This window comes from Eptatretus burgeri, chromosome 1 (assembly GCF_056783735.1).
Source record: "Eptatretus burgeri isolate ZD-2024b chromosome 1, Ebu_testis_v1, whole genome shotgun sequence".
Classification (NCBI taxonomy): Eukaryota; Metazoa; Chordata; class Myxini; order Myxiniformes; family Myxinidae; genus Eptatretus; species Eptatretus burgeri.
The window spans coordinates 139,728,022-139,745,271 of NC_140961.1; the positions used below are offsets into that span (position 1 = coordinate 139,728,022).

A 17,250-nucleotide genomic window follows, 5' to 3' on the forward strand; every position below is an offset into this window, starting at 1 on the left:
TCTCCATATGACAAATTTGAGAATTGTCCTGCGTGTGAAAGACGGGATTAAACACAGAGTCAAAAGCCTATAAACAATGTATATTCTGTGATTATCTTCTAATTAATGATAATAAAAAATATAAAAAGGAAAATAATTCTTTTAGATTTACACCAAAAATGAATTACTTTACAAGATTGATTAGAGAAATGAATGTAAAATATGAGGGTGATAACACACCTTTCCTTACAAGGGAAGAAACTGAACGTATAAGAGAAATGTTCAAAGGATTGTTGTTGTATATTATTCATGGATGTAATTTTCAGGGAAATATCAACACAAGATATTGTATAAATAAAATAATGGATTATCTTGAAATTAAACCTGAACTTAGGATAAAATATAGAGTTTCTAAAAAAGCCAATAATAAATTAAATAACCTGTTTTTCAAATATATAAATGAATGATTTTTTACCTATTTGGGAAAATAAGATAAAATTTAACAACCATAAAAATCTCCCAAATTCATTAAGATGTCTCATAGTTGGTTCAAGTGGATGTGGAAAAACCTGCTTACTTTTAAAAATGCTCCTCACTCCCAACTTTTTAGATTATGATAATTTAATAATTTTCACAAAGTCGAGTTTTCAACCAGAGTATCAACTACTCTCACAAGGTTTTAATGCTGGTCTTCAAAAAGAAGATATAATCGGTTTATTTAAACGTCAAAAAACCTAAATGATTATAACATTGAAGATATAATTCAACTATTTTGTGATACACAGAGATGTAAAAAGAAATCAAATCCTATAACTTGTATTCTTAGTGATAATACGGATGATATACCGTCTCCCCAAGATTTGGATAAATCAAAAAGAACCTCGTTATCTTTGATGATTGTGTTAATGAGAGAAACCAAACGGTAATGGACAGCTACTACACAAGAGGGAGACATTCTTCTTGTAATTGTATTTATCTTAGTCAATCGTACTTTCAACTTCCTCGTCGTTCCATCAGAAACAATGCTAATACTTTTATTTTATTCAAGTTAAATTCAATAGATATCAATAATTTTTGGAGAGATAATTGTTCTACATTATGTAGTAAAAAGAAATTTGAGGATTATATGAAGCACACGACTGAAAAATATAAATATATTGCTGTGAAACAAGATGAGATATTAAGGGATATATTTTTTGTTTTATAAACAATTACATATATAAATGACAACTATTATTATAAATCTTGTGGGTAAATCTGCTTCTGGAAAAAACTTTCATAAATCAAGGTTCTTGTGTAGTACAAATGAGAATATTGTAAATTTACTTAAAAAACACCCCGTGATACGCATTGTATCAACAACAACTAGAGCAATAAGACCTGGAGAAATAAAAGGTGAAGATTATCACTATATTTCAGTGGAGGAACATATGCGATTGAGGAATGAAGGACAAATATTTGAGGAGGTTTCTCTTGGTACAACAAAATATTCACATTGTAAGAGTGAGTTAAGGAAACTAAAATCTGGTGGTGTTGGGATATTAGAAACTAATCCAGAAGGAACGAGACAAATTATTAAATATCTGAGCGGAGTGAAGATTTTATCATTCGGTTTTGATGTTGATGAAGAAACTCAACGCAAACGTATGAAAAGCAGAGATGCAAGTATTAGTGAAGAAGAAATTACAACTCGCATTAATGTTAATAAAGAATTTGATGAAATATTTAAAGAAAAGGATTTATTTGAACACATCTACTTGAATGATGAAGAAAAGGAAAATTTCCCTGTTAATCTTTACAATTCATTAAATGATATTTTACAATAAATAAATGGATACAAAAGAAAGAGCAAGAAGATTTAAGGAACATCAAGAGTTGGTTTCAAAAGTTGTAAAACAACAGGAAGACATAAAGAAGAAACGCAGACAGAAACTAACGGGCGAAGAAGCATTTGAAAGAAAACAAGAGAAATTTTTTAAACCACTTTTAAAAACTTCCCAAGAAAAAATGAAAGATGTTTCCACAGTTCCCACAGTAGAATATACTCCCAGAAAGCTTCAAATGTTAAAAGATTTCAGTCAAATGACGGAGGAAGAATTAGAGCATTCAGGAGAATTAGAATATGATGATGAAGGTTTATTTCAACAACTGGAAGAGATTAATCAACCCCCTGATTATATTGTGAATGCTATTCAAAACAATGAATATTCAGCGGATTCAAAAACCAAAGCAGGACTCATTCCAACAGAACAACCAGCAATATTTCATCTTGTTCAAGAAAAGGTATTGATATTTAATGATGAATTAAGGTTCTTAAGTTCTGCTCAACCCCTGTTAAACTAACTCCGAGATTAATGTTTCTTCTCACAAAAGATGGAAGACAAGGTTCAACTGTGAGGGATGAATCAAAGTATATTGATAAACCATTGGATATGGAAAATAATGATGATAGAGTATATATTGATTTGCTGAACACTCTAAATTATAAGGTTATTCTTTCTGGTAAAAGTAGGAAGAATGAGAAGGAGAAACACATTATTCAGGCTTTAAGTATCCTTGGTTCAGGTATTAGTTTTCTTCCAAATGACCCATCGCAATTAGTTAATAGACTGTTATTGTTGTTAGGCAGTAAGAAGGCTGGAAATAACAATTGTTTTAATGAAGCATCAGCCATTTTAGACCAGTTGATGAACATGAAAATAATTAATAAATCTCAATATAAAGACATTTTATCTCATATTAAATAAGATGAGAAGCACAATCCTGAGTTTTAATTTCACAACAAGCGACCACACATCTTCATTCCCATACCCACTACAACTTGACACAACAAAAGAATATGAGGCATCTTTATTGTCCATGGAAACTTATACTACCTTATTTAATATAACCGAGAAAAATGACAAGTTTAGTTATAATCCGGGAAGTGGATACAAAACGATAACAGTCTCACCCGGAGCATACGAGATTTCTCAAATATCTTCCGAAATTGCTCGTCTTATGAAAGAACAGGGTGATGAACCAAAAAATATTGTTATAAACATTCAAAAACATACTTCAAAATCAACGATTAAAGTTAAAAATAACTACAAGGTTGATTTCACAATTGATAATTCATTTAGAGAGTTATTGGGTTTCTCCTCAAAAAAGATTGAAACTAATGGGACGTTTTACAGTGATAATGTCATTCAAATATCCTCAGGAATAAATTCGGTGTTAATTCACTGTGATTTGATTGATGGTGCTTATAATGATGGAAAAAAACAAATACAATATTTTCATTCAGCGCATACTCAACCCCAATTGGTTATAAATTCAATATGGAACCTAAAAATTTGGTTTATCTACCTGTGTCAGGAAAAACCATACACAGAGTAAATTTTAGGATAACCGACCAAGATAATCGTGTGATTTCTTTTAATGGAGAAGTTATATCCATCAGAATTCACCTACGTGAAGTTTTCCAATAAATAAATACGATGGTTATTGTGAGGAAACACGAGTTGGGAAAATATAAAATAATTACAGGGGATGGGATGTTCCTTTCCCCGTACTACAAGGGTGAAGGTATGTATCTTGGTAGAGGATACTATAAACCTAAGAGACAAAGGGGTGTCGGACATCAATTTAGAGGAGATGGGATAATTGATACTCTCATGGGTATTGGTTCAACTATTCTTAAACATAAAGACCTAATTGGTTCAACTGCTTCTGCTGTGGGAAATGTAGCAGGTGCTGTAAAGAGTATAAAAGATGCTCAGAAGGAATCTCATAAATTACAAGCAATAAAAGAAATTAAGAAAGGTAAAACTCAGTTGTCCCCCCAAGAACGACAGAAAATAATTCAAATACTTGGATCAGGGTTTCAAAAGTTTTAACATCTTTTTTCCTAAATAAATACAAGTATGGAAGCAATTGATGGTATCTATGATTTGGATGATACTATTATTATCTCAAACTCCACTAAAAAAGAAGATTACTTCAAGGTAAATGCAATAACTGGAACAGACTGGAATACAAATGGTACAAAAAGTTTTGAAATAAATAATCAACAAACCTATTTGAATCTCTCCGAAAGTTTCTTGTTGTGTAAATTTAAATTCACTAAGGCTGGGAATAACACAAACGCTACACTTGTAAATGATTTCTTCTGGAAAATGTTTGATAGTGTGCGATTGTATATTGGAACACAAGAAGTTGAAGCGGTTGATTATGTCTCTGCTGTATCTGAAATGATGAAATTTACACTCTATACATTCAGTGATAGAATGGGAAAGGGGTCTGTCGAAGGTTTTATTCCTGATATGTCAACGGGAACAAACACAGACCCTGGATATATTCAAAGGAAAGGAATGTATTGTTGTGGTTACCAGATTCGCAAACCACCATTCAGGTCCCTTAGGTGAGGTATCTCGGTAAGTGCATGTGTAGTTAGGCCCAAACCCGTTGTCTAGTGGGAATACATGTCATTTATACGTGCTGCGACTCTTCAGGATAGCCGTTTTTCTTTTACTATCTTTATTTTGGACCAATCGCCACCATCACAACCACAACAACAACCACCAACCACAACGCCGCTTCACCACAACCGCCATGACCTTTACCGTCGCAACTCGCCACCATCGCATCACCGTCATCTCGCGCCACTCATGGGCACCGATGCTGGACTCGTGTAGGGCGCACGTTGAACAGCGTGTACAAAATCACGGATTTTCTGCTTCAAAAACGGATCCAAAACGACACACGCCCACTTTTTGCCGTCCAATCGGTGAGCGAGGGGCGAACTGGCCCCGCCCCCAGGGCGATCGATATATGCAAATTTGTGGATCAAAAAGCCTTCACGCCCACTTTTTCTCGGGCCAATGGGGAGCGAGTTGAAAGGTCAAAGGGAGGGGGTCAAAGGCGAAGTTACGGGGGGATAAAAGGACGGTGTTCGTCAGTCAAAGGAGTCGTAAAAGTCGGAACGAGAGAGTCAGTAAGGAGAGAGTCAGCAGAACGAGAACGAGGAGTCGCAAACAAGAACGGACAGAGAGTCAAGACTTCGCGGGCGGTGGAGCTGCTCGTCGTGTGCGTTGGAGTCGGAACGGAGGGGACGGAGCTGTGGAGAGGCGGCGAGGGCGGACGAGGGGGTGCTCGCGTCGTGCAAGGAGCTGCGCGCCCGAGGGAGGCCGGCAGCGCGACCTGGCCGAGGTGGAGACGCTCGTCGCATATAATAAAGATCCTCTATACCCCGAGCATCAGCAACCCCCTCCTGTTTCCCCCGCGCTGAGATAGTGCGACCAAGGGGGCCCCGTTCCCACCCCCTGCCAGGCACTGTCCACGAGGCCCGCGGGTTGCGGGGCCATCGCCGCTCCGCGTCTCATCACCAGACGGGTAGGCCCGACCCGGTCTCGGCCCCAGGCCTACCTCATTCTTGGGGGATTTCTTTTCCTTGGTTTTGGGTATGTGTTGTCGGCGCCGTCTGTGAAGTAGAATTGTATAAGTGTTGCCGTGTGCTCGGTAGTCGGTATTAGCTCTGCACTGTGTTTTCACTTTTATGTTTGCTTTTTGTGTAAATGGAAGTGTGTTTTCTTTTTTTTGTGTGCATTTGGTGGAATTGTATTTGTGTGCTTCCCGTGTGCCGAGAATAAATGTGCTTTATTGTTGAACTGTTTCCCGCTTCGCTTCGTCTTTTTCCCCATTGAACCCCCATCTTGCTTCACGTAAAGGGTTGGTAGTGGGCTGAATACGCCCGATAATTAATCGAACCGTCGAGGTCGACGATAACACCGCTCGGTTATTCTGATAGTACGGAACGGGTCGCTTAAGTGGCCCGTGTCCGAAGTCGACCTGCGGCGAGGTGCGATCGCCCGGTCTACCCTCCGCGTGGGTACTTAGGTAGTTCGAATTTGGCGAGCAACCCTATCCCACGCGGGGGCTGATTGGCTCGATCGCGGTGAGACCGAAAGGTCCACCCGTGACTGGTTCCCGGCGTTAGTCCGAGAGGGTCACGACTGGATTGTCCGTCCGGTGGGCGACGTGCCGCGATTCGAGTTACGTGGCCGTCGCACGCCGGCGGGCGCGAAGACCGCAACAGTATAATGATGATACAAAAGCAGAAAATAGTTTTACTGTGGCAGTTCCTCTTAAAGGTATATTTGGATTTTGTGATTATGATAAAGTTCTGTATGGTCTTAAAATTAGATTTCAACTACAAAGGAATGATAATGAAAATAGATTGCTTTTTGGTGTTGGTAGTGCTTTTGGTGAACAGAATAAATTTGTAATTGAGGAGATGAGTTGGTATATCAGTGAATATACTCCTAATCTTAAAACAGAAGAGATGTTGAATCGAAGACTTAACTCAAAGAAACCACTCAGTGTATCATACCTCAAAAGAAGATGTCAACACGTTAAACTCAACCAAACTACTTACACGTGGAATTTGGGTGTTCTGGAAGGAAAGCCACGATATCTGTGGATGATTTTTAAAAAGCCAGATGGTGATACTGCGACTGATAAGAATAATGCATTGAGTGATAATGCGAAGGTGAAACAACTTCGCGTTTCTCTAGATGGAACATTTTATCCACGAGATAGATTGGAAATTAATTGGGAAAAAAATGATTTTGCTGAAGCATACAAGTCTTACCAAAAGGTGTGTGAAAGTAATGGAAATAAAGAACCTATTTTGGATATGACAGCATTTAAAAGTTTGTATACAATCTATGCGTTTGACCTGAGCGCTCAAAAGGAAACTATAAAGTCTAATCGAGTGGATACTTCCCTATACATTGAAAGATGAGAGAGTGAAGAAGTTGATACATATTGTTTGCTTTTGGAAGAAACAGAATTGCAGATTAATACAGATAATGGTGTGATGATTAGTCTCACATAATTTTTTGTTAAATAAATGAGTGGCAAAGTACCAACTGGGGTATATGTTAATCAAATCAATCTTCATAAACTATCATCTTGTGTTCAAAATCAAAAGCCTTGTACGATTAACGTTAATACAATTCAGAGAAAAGGAGCAGTAAGAATTGATGTTTTGCTCACAAGAGAACAGGTTAAAATCTTGAATGACACTGGCTCACTTAAAATTAAAATGACAAAACCAATGTTGAAAAAATATTCAATAAGAGAGACGAGTGGAGGATTTCTCCCATTTCTAATTCCTTTATTTGCTGGTTTAAGTGCGGTTGGAGCATTGACGGGTGGTATTTCAACAGCGGTGAAAACTGCCAACGAAAGGAAGGCTCAACTCCAGGCTCAAAAAGAATTGGAAAGACATAACAAAGAGTTGGAGAAACAAATTAGTGGAAGTGGTGTAATTGTAGATTTTGCTGAAAAACTTGAAGGTCTGCCTGATAAAGCGAGATTGTTAGTTGGAGATATGCTTTCTTCTATAGCACAAGCAGGTGTAAAATTAACGAAAAGAGGTAATGGATTATATCTTTCTAATAAATAAATGAGCATTGATGAGTGGTTGAAAGAATTTGGAAAGAATACAACATCAAATTTACAACTTGCTAAATATTGTAAGAAATTAAAAATTCATAATGTGGTTATTTGTATGAGAGATGAATTAACAAATGTGCCGAAACATACAAAGAATATTATTATGAACTTAGAAGATAATAATGGGAACGGTTCTCATTGGGTTTGTATTTTTAATAGTCAAGACAAATATTATTTTGATAGTTTTGGTCTTCCACCACCTGTTGAAGTCATAAAATTCTTACAGAATGGTGTTTATCAAACATTTCAAGTCCAAGAATTAAATTCCAAGTGTTGTGGTCAATTATGTCTATATGTGTTATTTCAACTCAACAAAAATAAAAATTTTTATGATATTATTTTTAATCTAATATAAATGACTTATGTTGGTGAAGATGGTTCTATCTTTGGTGTATCTCAAGAACTGGATATTGATTTATCAAATTATTATACAAAGGCACAGGCTGAACGACATAAATATAATATAAACAAAAATATTAACATGAAAAATGTTTATAAATTAAAAAATTATCCAAGCCCGACTGACGCGAATGACTTGGTGAGATTAAGTGATTTATCACAATATATATATACTTAAATAAAACGGCTGTGTATTCCAAAGATACAGAAGTGTTGATATTATCTCCAGGTCATACAGAATTCACAGTTCGAATTAAAATAAATTTTTATAAAGAAGGGCGTATCATTTGTATGAGAATAGAACAATGGGGGTATGATATGAATGATTTAGGATATAATTGGTCATTTAAAATTAACCTTGAAGACCTGGAACAATTAAATCAGTCTCGTAAGGAAGAATATTATCCACTTGGTATCGAGAATGAGTTTTGTGGAGCCACGATTAGTAAACAACAAATAAAAGAATTTAATAAGGGTAAATATAATAATGGTTTTGCCCTTGTTTATCTCATGAAAACAGAAAAAACAGGATTATATATAATAAGTAAGGAAATACAAAATGATTTAACTATGGGAAGATGGGGAGGTGTTTCGTGCCATAATATTATTCTAACATATATTTCTAATACATAAATGACAGCAAGAAGGCTTCAAGAAAATTATCATTTCTGTGTCCAAGCATACCTTCAAGAAAAGGGTATTCGGTATTTTAATAAATATGTTCTACAACATAAGAATGAGGTATTTTCAATAAAAGATTGGCATTATGCTGATGTTGATAAACTGACAACTTTAGATTTAATTAGAATGTTAAATAATGAAAAAATTATAAAGTTAAGAAAAGGTAAGGCTCTTTTAGAAATTCAAAAGAAATTTTATTGGTTTCCTGTTGTAAAAAAAATTATTTTAGATACAGGAATAACAAGAAATCCTGATGAATATATGTATAATATTCTATGGGGTGTAAACGATTCAAGGATAGTAAGGGATGAGGAAGGAGTTGAAGAAGAGAGGGAAGAGGAGGAAAAGGAGAAGGAGGAAAAGGAGAAGAGAGAGAGGGAGGAAAGAGAGAGAATAAATAAATATTATAGTATGGAAACCAGTGAGATTCAAAAAAGAATAGAGGTATTACAGAAAATAACTCAACCCACCGAGGAGGAATACAAAGAATTAACAAGTCTATTTGCAATACTTTCGACAAAACTATTGGCATCGTCAAGCTATTCATTTTAATTCAAGTTTTTTCTTAAATAAATGGAGGAGAGAGTGAAGGCATTTCTTAGGATTCTTTATGTTTTAAAAATTAAGATTCAAATGTGCATGTTGGAAACTAAAAAGGTTTTTGCACTCTGCAGGAATTTTTCTCATAAATAAATGAGTTATTGTCTCAAATGTAAAAAGAAAACTAATACTAAAAATATTTTATATATTAAAAGTAAAAATAACAGGGTTATACAAAAAGGTATATGTTCGGTGTGTGGTTCAAAAAAAAATCAATTTATCTCCAAACACAAACTCGGAGGAGATATACAAAAGTTTTTATCAGGAAGTAAATTTACAACTACTGGAATACCAGGGGAATTACATCTTCCAGGGTATTCTTTCTGTGGTCCAGGCACAAACTTGGATAAAAGATTAGATGAGGCAGACAATCCTAAATCCTGGAGTAAACCAATCAATTGAGTTGATGAAGTGTGCATGAGACACGATATTGATTATGGGAATACCACAACGTTGGAAGAAAAGCATGAAGCCGATAGAGAAATGTTGTATAATTTGTCTCTGATACAAAATCCAACCTTGAGAGAAAAAGTTGATAGGTTCATCGTGAAGAAGATGATTAGTGCTAAATTGAAACTTGGACTTGGTAATTCAAAAAACTTATAGGCTCTAATGATGCCATTAAGACTGAAGAGCAATTAGCTGATGAATTACATAAACCAATATTCACAAAGTTTCAGAGAAGGAAAGTTTATTCCAAGGAAGTTGATTATATCTGGTCTGCTGATTTGATTGAACTCAATAATGATAAGGGGTACAAGTATGCTTTAACCGTTATTGATTTGAGGAGTAGATATGCGTGGGTTGTCCCTTTAAAAAACAAAACAGGTAATACTCTTATGTTAGCTTTCCAACAGATATTTAATAAAAGTAAGAGAAAACCTAAAAAATTGTGGACTGATGAGGGTAGTGAGTTTTATAACAAGACATTTATGAATTTTCTAAAAAATAACAGTATTACATTATACAGTACCTTTAATGAAGGGAAGGCAGTTGTTGTTGAACGTTTTAATCGTACCTTAAAAGAGAGACTATATAAAAAATTCACACAACTCGGTTCACAACAATGGTCATCTTTTATTCAGGATATTGTGGATAAGTATAATGACACGATTCACACGTCAACAAATATGAAACCATCAGAAACATTTACAAAATTAAAATATGAAAAAGAGATTAATGTCAGAAAACCTAAGTTCAAAGTTGGTGATATCGTAAGAATATATAGGTGGAAATCTCATTTTGAAAAGGGTTTTACTGAACGATGGACGAAAGAACTTTTTAAAATTGTTGATGTAATAGATACAGTTCCTTGGACTTATAAAATATATGATTTGGAAGGGGAAGAGATTTTAGGTTCATTTTATTCACAGGAATTACAAAAGACAAAACTAAGCAGATAATACACCTTTGTGGACACTCGAGGGCCAAGTCCGAGGTGTATAACAGTATATAATGTGTGTCAAGGGGTGGACGTTCTTACATCTGTGAACCCCAAACACAGAATCCTCAACTGAATAGTCAAGGCTTAACTTTTGTTTGTTGATGTGTATGTGTGTGTGTGTCCCAACCCTCACATTCAAAATCTCAACCCCAACTCAATCCTCACCCAACACAGTCTTTTTCAACATGAGATTTCCACCTATATATATATATATATATATATATATATATATATATATATATATATATATATATATATATATATATATATATATATATATATATATATATATCTACATTTTACGTTTTTTTTTTTTCTCTTCTTCCAATTCTGTCTTTTAAGGCTTTCAGGTTTGATGACATAGAAAGAGGGAGTAAGAACTTTCTTGATAGGTTTAAATCCCAAAGAGTGGTAGCATTTCAAGTCTTCAAAATAACCCCAACTTTCCAAGTCTCCAAGGTAGTTATTTAAACCATCAAGGCAGAACTCATTTACTGATTTTTTCAAAATTTGTGAGTCTCCAAGGTAGTTCCCATATTTAGAACCATCTTGGCAGAACCCTTTTCCTGAGTCTCCAAGGTAGTTATTTAAACCATCAAGGCAGAACTCATTTACTGATTTTTTCAAAATTTGTGAGTCTCCAAGGTAAAACTTGTATTCTGGCTCATCAACGTATAACTTGTTCAGTGGGTATTGTCTTGATAACTCACAATGAGTACTATTGCTATAAAACTCTTTTTCAGGATTTTGCTGGTCTCCAAGGTATAACTCTTTGGTTGGGTCATCAAGGACGAACTCGTTCTGTGGGTCTTGGTCGCTCATAAGGTCTTCAACCAAGCCAACAATTTCCCCCCAAGTTGTAGCAAAAGCAGTATTTTCATTTCGTATTTCAGACACAATTTCCTGTGAGAGAAAATAATAATGTATTAATTAAGTTATTTAATTATTAAATGAGTATGCTTCAATCAAAGTTTGAAAATAGGAAAATAAAAATCTTACCTCAACAGATAAGAGGTTTGAATCCAGTTCATCAACTTGAAGGTTTAGTTCCATACAAGACAGAGAGTTCCAAGGAACACCAAAGTCATCCCACTCAAGGTCTTGGTCGCTCACAAGGTCTTCAACCAAGTCAACAATTTCGCTCCAAGTTGTAGCAAAAGCAGTATTTTCATTTTGTATTTCAGATACAATTTCCTGTGAGAGAAAATAATAATGTATTAATTAAGTTATTTTATTATTAAATGAGTATGCTTCAATCAAAGTTTGAAAATAGGAAAATAAAAATCTTACCTCAACAGATAAGAGGTTTGAATCCAGTTCATCAACTTGAAGGTTTAGTTCCATACAAGACAGAGAGCTCCAGGCAAGCACACAGCACACCATTGCCAGCAAAAACAAATGTTTAAAATGGAGCCTGGGCTTGAAGCTTTTATAGAGAAAGACTGGTGGGTGTGGTTTCCTTTGGAAATTCCCTGGGCAAGCCTAGGCAAGCCTTCATTGGGAAATTTTTCAAAACCATAACATCCTGTAATTTTCGAGTGATTTCTTTGTGAGTCAGAGATGAACTGGAAATGATGTAAGAGTGGGCGGGGCTTAGCAAAAGTAGGCGGGGCTTAGGAAAATACCTTATGAAAAGTGGGCGGAGCTTAGCAAAAGTGGGCGGGGCTTAGGAAAAGTGGGCGTGGCTTAGAAAAAATACCTTATGGAAAGTGGGCGGAGCTTAGCAAAAGTGGGCGGGGCTTAACAAAAAAATAACCTGTGGCTCAGGAGGTGGTCAAACAAGAGCATTAAGAGAAGTTTATCATTTCGTAATGGCACAAAAGGGGTATCTTAAAAAATATAAAGATTCAAATGTTTTGTTTGTCAATATTTTAGATGGGGATTATTGTGCAAAGAAAATTAAACTATTGAAGGAATTTGAGAATGAACAAATCTTTATAGGTTCAATGAGTGAGCTGTTCAACCCCCAGGTGTTCAATTCAATGAGGTTCAACCTCCAGGTTAAAAGGGGAGACAAATAAATATACCTTGGGATAAAAAGGGGGTTTATTTTTAGGGGAAAAAAAAGGGAATCGCTGAAAATCCCCCATTCATTTACATGGGGAAAAGTGAGCCAGAATCAGTATTCTTACCCTACTTACTTGCACACTGAAGAACACAAATCACCTTCTTGGCACTTTCAAACTCCTTCCATTTAACAGTACTTGGACAAAATATTACGCCATTTTACGTTATCTTGGCCAATCAAATTTATCGCTTATTGTTCTCAGGGTTGGGGAAATTGAGATTCAAACAAAATTGTAGTTCATAGGAAATGTAGTTTGTGTTCAGAAACACAATCAGCAAGGCTTTAAAAGATCATTCCATGTCCTCCTTTCTTTTTCTCATGACTGCATGGGGTAAGGTGTTCTATGAACTCTCTTCCTTTCAAGAAAAAGAAAAATACAAAGTACATGATTGTGGAAGGGTGAGAATACAGAATGGATCAGGACGCAACATAACAAAAGGCACAGTAGAAAGAGGGGGGGGGACACACCAACAGCATGGATAAGGGACAAAATAGTGGGAGATTTTGACAAATGATGGATGAGGGGTCAGTTATAGAAACATACTCTCAGGAAGGAAAATTGGAAATTTGGGAAGGTTAACGGGCCTTGGAAATTTGGGAAGGTTAACGGGCCTTGAAAAGGTCATGGTTTTGAATGGGGGATGATCTGAGATGGTGGTGAACAGCTGTCTTGAAGACCTGGAGGGACTGCATGCTCCCAATAGAAACCAAAACACTGAAAGAGTAAAAAGTGGAGGATTAGAAAGGAGAAGAAGAAGAAGAAGATTGAGGACACTGACCTGTCAGTGATGGTAAAGTGATAAGGCCATGGACTCGGCTCCATCGCAGGAGATTCCAATGATCTTGAAGAAGGAGGATGCACAGGGTGGACAAGATGGAAACAGAAGCAAACTCTCAGAAAGGAAAGACTGGAAATTTGGAAAGAGGTGGGGGAGAGGTGGAGCGGCAGTTTAACGGAGGTAGAATAGATAATGGGTTTGGATGGGGGATGATCTGAGAAGGTAGTGAACAGTTGTCTTGAAGACCTGGGGGATGAATGAGATTGAAGAGAAAGTGGAAGTTGGTTGAAAATTGTAATAAAAAAACGTTTATTTTGAACATGTGTTTCGCAGAACAGCTGTTGGTAGGGGATGCCTACTGGAGTTTGAGTGTGGGTGTGAGCTCAGTGATTAATTTTTTTTTCCCCCGATTTATTTATTTTTTCTGCAGGAGTAAGGCTTGTGGGGGAGCAGCAGCAGAAATCTCACATATCCAGACAAATACATCAGACAACACCCGACCTCACTTCAGACAAACCACCACTGAGTTTGGGAGAAGTGACGGAACTTTCAGGGCACCTTGAGTACCGGTGATGTCATCTTTATGACGTCACTTCTCTTTTCACACTCGAAGACAATTGAGGAGAAAAATTCCTCCTAATTCATTTTGACCAACTGGGGGTTTGTCCATGCTCTCTCCATTAAATATGTAGTGTCAAACGAGGAAGCAACATATACCATTTGGCATGACTCGGCCGTCTTACGCAGTCAGAATTGAAGCGCCGATCTCCCAGACTCCGAGCTGACTGTCGAACCATTATGGCCCTGAGTCCAGTTCCGCTTTTATTTTAATTTTTTTGCCGTTTTCATGAATTTAATTTACATTGGCATGCAATTTTTCCACACATTGGCTAATGTGCTGAAATGGAAAGCCTTTCTAGTGCAGCATGGGGTGTTTCTATTTTCTTCACCATGGCATATTGTGAGTGAACATTTTCCTTTATGCAGGCAAGCGTGCACCCATTCTTATTACAAAGGAGATGGTTGAGACGATGCGAGAGGGTTCTGTCACTGTGGACCTTGCTGCGGAAGCTGGAGGGAATATTGAGACCACCAAACCGGGCGAGCTCTACGTACATAAGGCAAGAACATTGTGGGACGTCAAATGTAACCACCACTGGTCCACCTACTCCCCTCCCTTTACTCACCTGCACTTGTGTTCAGCTTTTATGAGGTGCAGAAGTGAGATGAACTCTTTATTGTTTTCTTTCGGATTTTTTTAAAGTCGTGTTTGGCTACAAAAGTATTTTTGGATACCTTGCTCGGTTTGTTTGGATATTTCTCTTGGATACTACATATTGGTATGGAGGAGTTGAAGTTCTTTAGCAATGTGTTCCTCCATGTTTACTTTGCATGTTCTATAACAAGACATTGATGAGTTCAGCATTCCTTTACCATTGAGCTAAGCTACAGGTTTTTCTTTTTTTGTTAAAACACCTTCACCTCTTGCTGATTCAAGGGCGTGACTCACATTGGGTACACCGACCTGCCCAGTCGCATGGCGGCACAAGCCAGTGCATTGTACTCGAACAACGTGGTGAAGCTGCTTCGAGGCATCAGTCCAGATAAAGAAAACTTCCACTATAACCTGAGAGATGAGTTTGACTACGGCACGCTAGATCACGTGGTCAGGGGCACTGTGGTAATGAAGGTAAATAATTGTTTAAAATCCTAGGGGACTCAACGATTAAAGTTTTTGTTTTTTGCTTCCAAGTTCGACATAAGTGTGTGCCTGTAAATTCCTGCTGTTCCAGCTCATTTCTTTCACATCATCCACTTTTCCTTCTTCCTAATAAAGCTGTGACACATCCACCTACTCATGCAATTCCTCGTCTTTGCCACCTTAGGATGGTAAACTCCTCTACCCAGCACCAGCACCAAAAACTGCTCCGCCTGTGGCACCACCAAAGCCAATCACAGTGGCTGATCTAGAATCTGAAAAGTCGGCGAGTGTTACGCCATTCCAGCGCACGCTGCGTTCAGCATCTACATACACTGCCGGTAATGATCTGTACGCTGACCTTTGTAATGATGGAACAAATGTGTAATTACAGTTTTTTTCACTTTGACTTTTCCCGAAAATCTTCTTCTTCTCTTCTTCTTCTTTCGGCTGCTCCCGTTAGTGGTCGCCACAGCGGATCATCCGTATGATCGGCATAGTGATTTGGCACATGTTTTACGCCGGATGCCCTTCCTGACGCAACCCTGGTCGCCTCTTACGACTTTTTCCCGAAAATGTCGACATTAATTGTGTCCATTTTGCATCTTCGGAAATGATGCCAACCCACCGTCAGTTACTGCTTTCACATGGACCAATGTTGTTGTTCTTTTTTTTTTTCTTCATTTTTTTCTTTTCTTTGTTATTCATCGTCTTTAGACAATGCAAAAGAAAAATAATTTTCATAACTAGTGAGGAACCCTTACTTGTGGATGTGATTATTTCCCAGAATCACGAATGGGATAATTACAGAGAGGTTGATTTCCCCAAGAACTATGAATGGGTTGATATACCCCACAATTTGGGTATTTTTTGAGTACGACTTCTGATGCAAATCCCACCGGAAGCAGTGCTGTGCTATACATATTTACATAGAATTGTGGTACTCCTCCCACCGTTGACTCCCCATAATAGGTATTTGCTCTCTTCTCAGAAGCTACAAACACAATTTCAATGAAACTTCACCACAACCTTCATCAGGCGTGATGTACCAAAGTTTGTTCATGGCATCAAAAAAATATCAGGGTGTAAGAGGATGTGCGAGGGGTTTGAGTGCCTATTGCTCCTGATCCAGGTGAGCATCAAGACAGGTGGTCCTATTTTTCACTTTTCCTAACAAGCAGCATACATTTTCATTTGATAACACCTGAATTATCCGAAGCATCAGAGGCATTGATTTAACATCACTCACGCTGTGTGGAAGGTTGACTAAAGATTATTTGCGCCATGCCATGGGTTAACAATGATTACTCGCACAGTGCCGTAGGTTGACGAAAGATTACTCGTGCAGTGACATTGGCTGACTAAAGATTGCATGTGCAGTGCCGTAGGTTGACTAAAGATTATTTACTTCTTGGAAAGGTTTGACTAAAGTAAAGAATAAAGATTATTCGCCAAGTGCCTTAGGTTTGCTCGATTACATGCGCAGTGATGTATGTAGACTAAAGATTACTCACACAGTGCCATAGCTGCTGCGTGGTACTTTAATCGTAATCTTTGTGGTAAGATCCATAACTAGGTAAACTATAGAACTCTTTTTCACGATTCCTCTTTGTGGGAACCACCCTTCAAACTCCACCTGCCCCTTTCGTTTTTACAAGGGATTTACAAGGGATTAAAGCACAGGAGGAGGCTATTCAGCCCATCATGCCTGCGCCACACTCATACCAGATTTAATCAATCCGTTGATACCCCCTTCCCTTCGTGTGCAGCCTTTTTGGCTGCTACACTGGAACTCATGTCGCCGACCTCGGAAAGATGACAGGCTGAGTCAACCTCCTGGTGTTAATTCAGTGGACAACGGGTCTTGAACTCAGGACTCTAGGATCCCAAGCCACAACCCTAACCGCTAAGCCAATACCAGGTTAAACAAGTTTTCTGATTGCTTTTCTCAAAAAAAACAACAAACAAAAAAAAAAAAACATCTCGATTGGTAAGTCTTTCATTAATTTGATTTGTATGGCAGTTTATGTTTTGAAATGTCCTTGAAGCATGAAGGAAAATGTAAAAATGAAAGACACTGCTGTCCTAAAAGAATACTGAA

At 37.3% G+C, this 17,250-nt stretch overlaps 1 protein-coding gene across 4 annotated transcripts in view; it reads left to right on the forward strand.

Moving 5' to 3' along the window:
- Positions 1–17,250, forward strand: part of NNT (nicotinamide nucleotide transhydrogenase) — a 149,555-nt gene that overhangs the window by 83,390 nt on the left and 48,915 nt on the right. For all 4 annotated transcript variants that reach the window (XM_085845195.1, XM_085845186.1, XM_085845213.1 and 1 more), the window contains 3 exons: positions 14,438–14,571; positions 14,949–15,140; positions 15,337–15,490. In XM_085845195.1, coding sequence (XP_085701321.1) covers positions 14,438–14,571; positions 14,949–15,140; positions 15,337–15,490 — 480 coding nt within the window. The remainder of the gene's footprint in view (positions 1–14,437; positions 14,572–14,948; positions 15,141–15,336; positions 15,491–17,250) is intronic.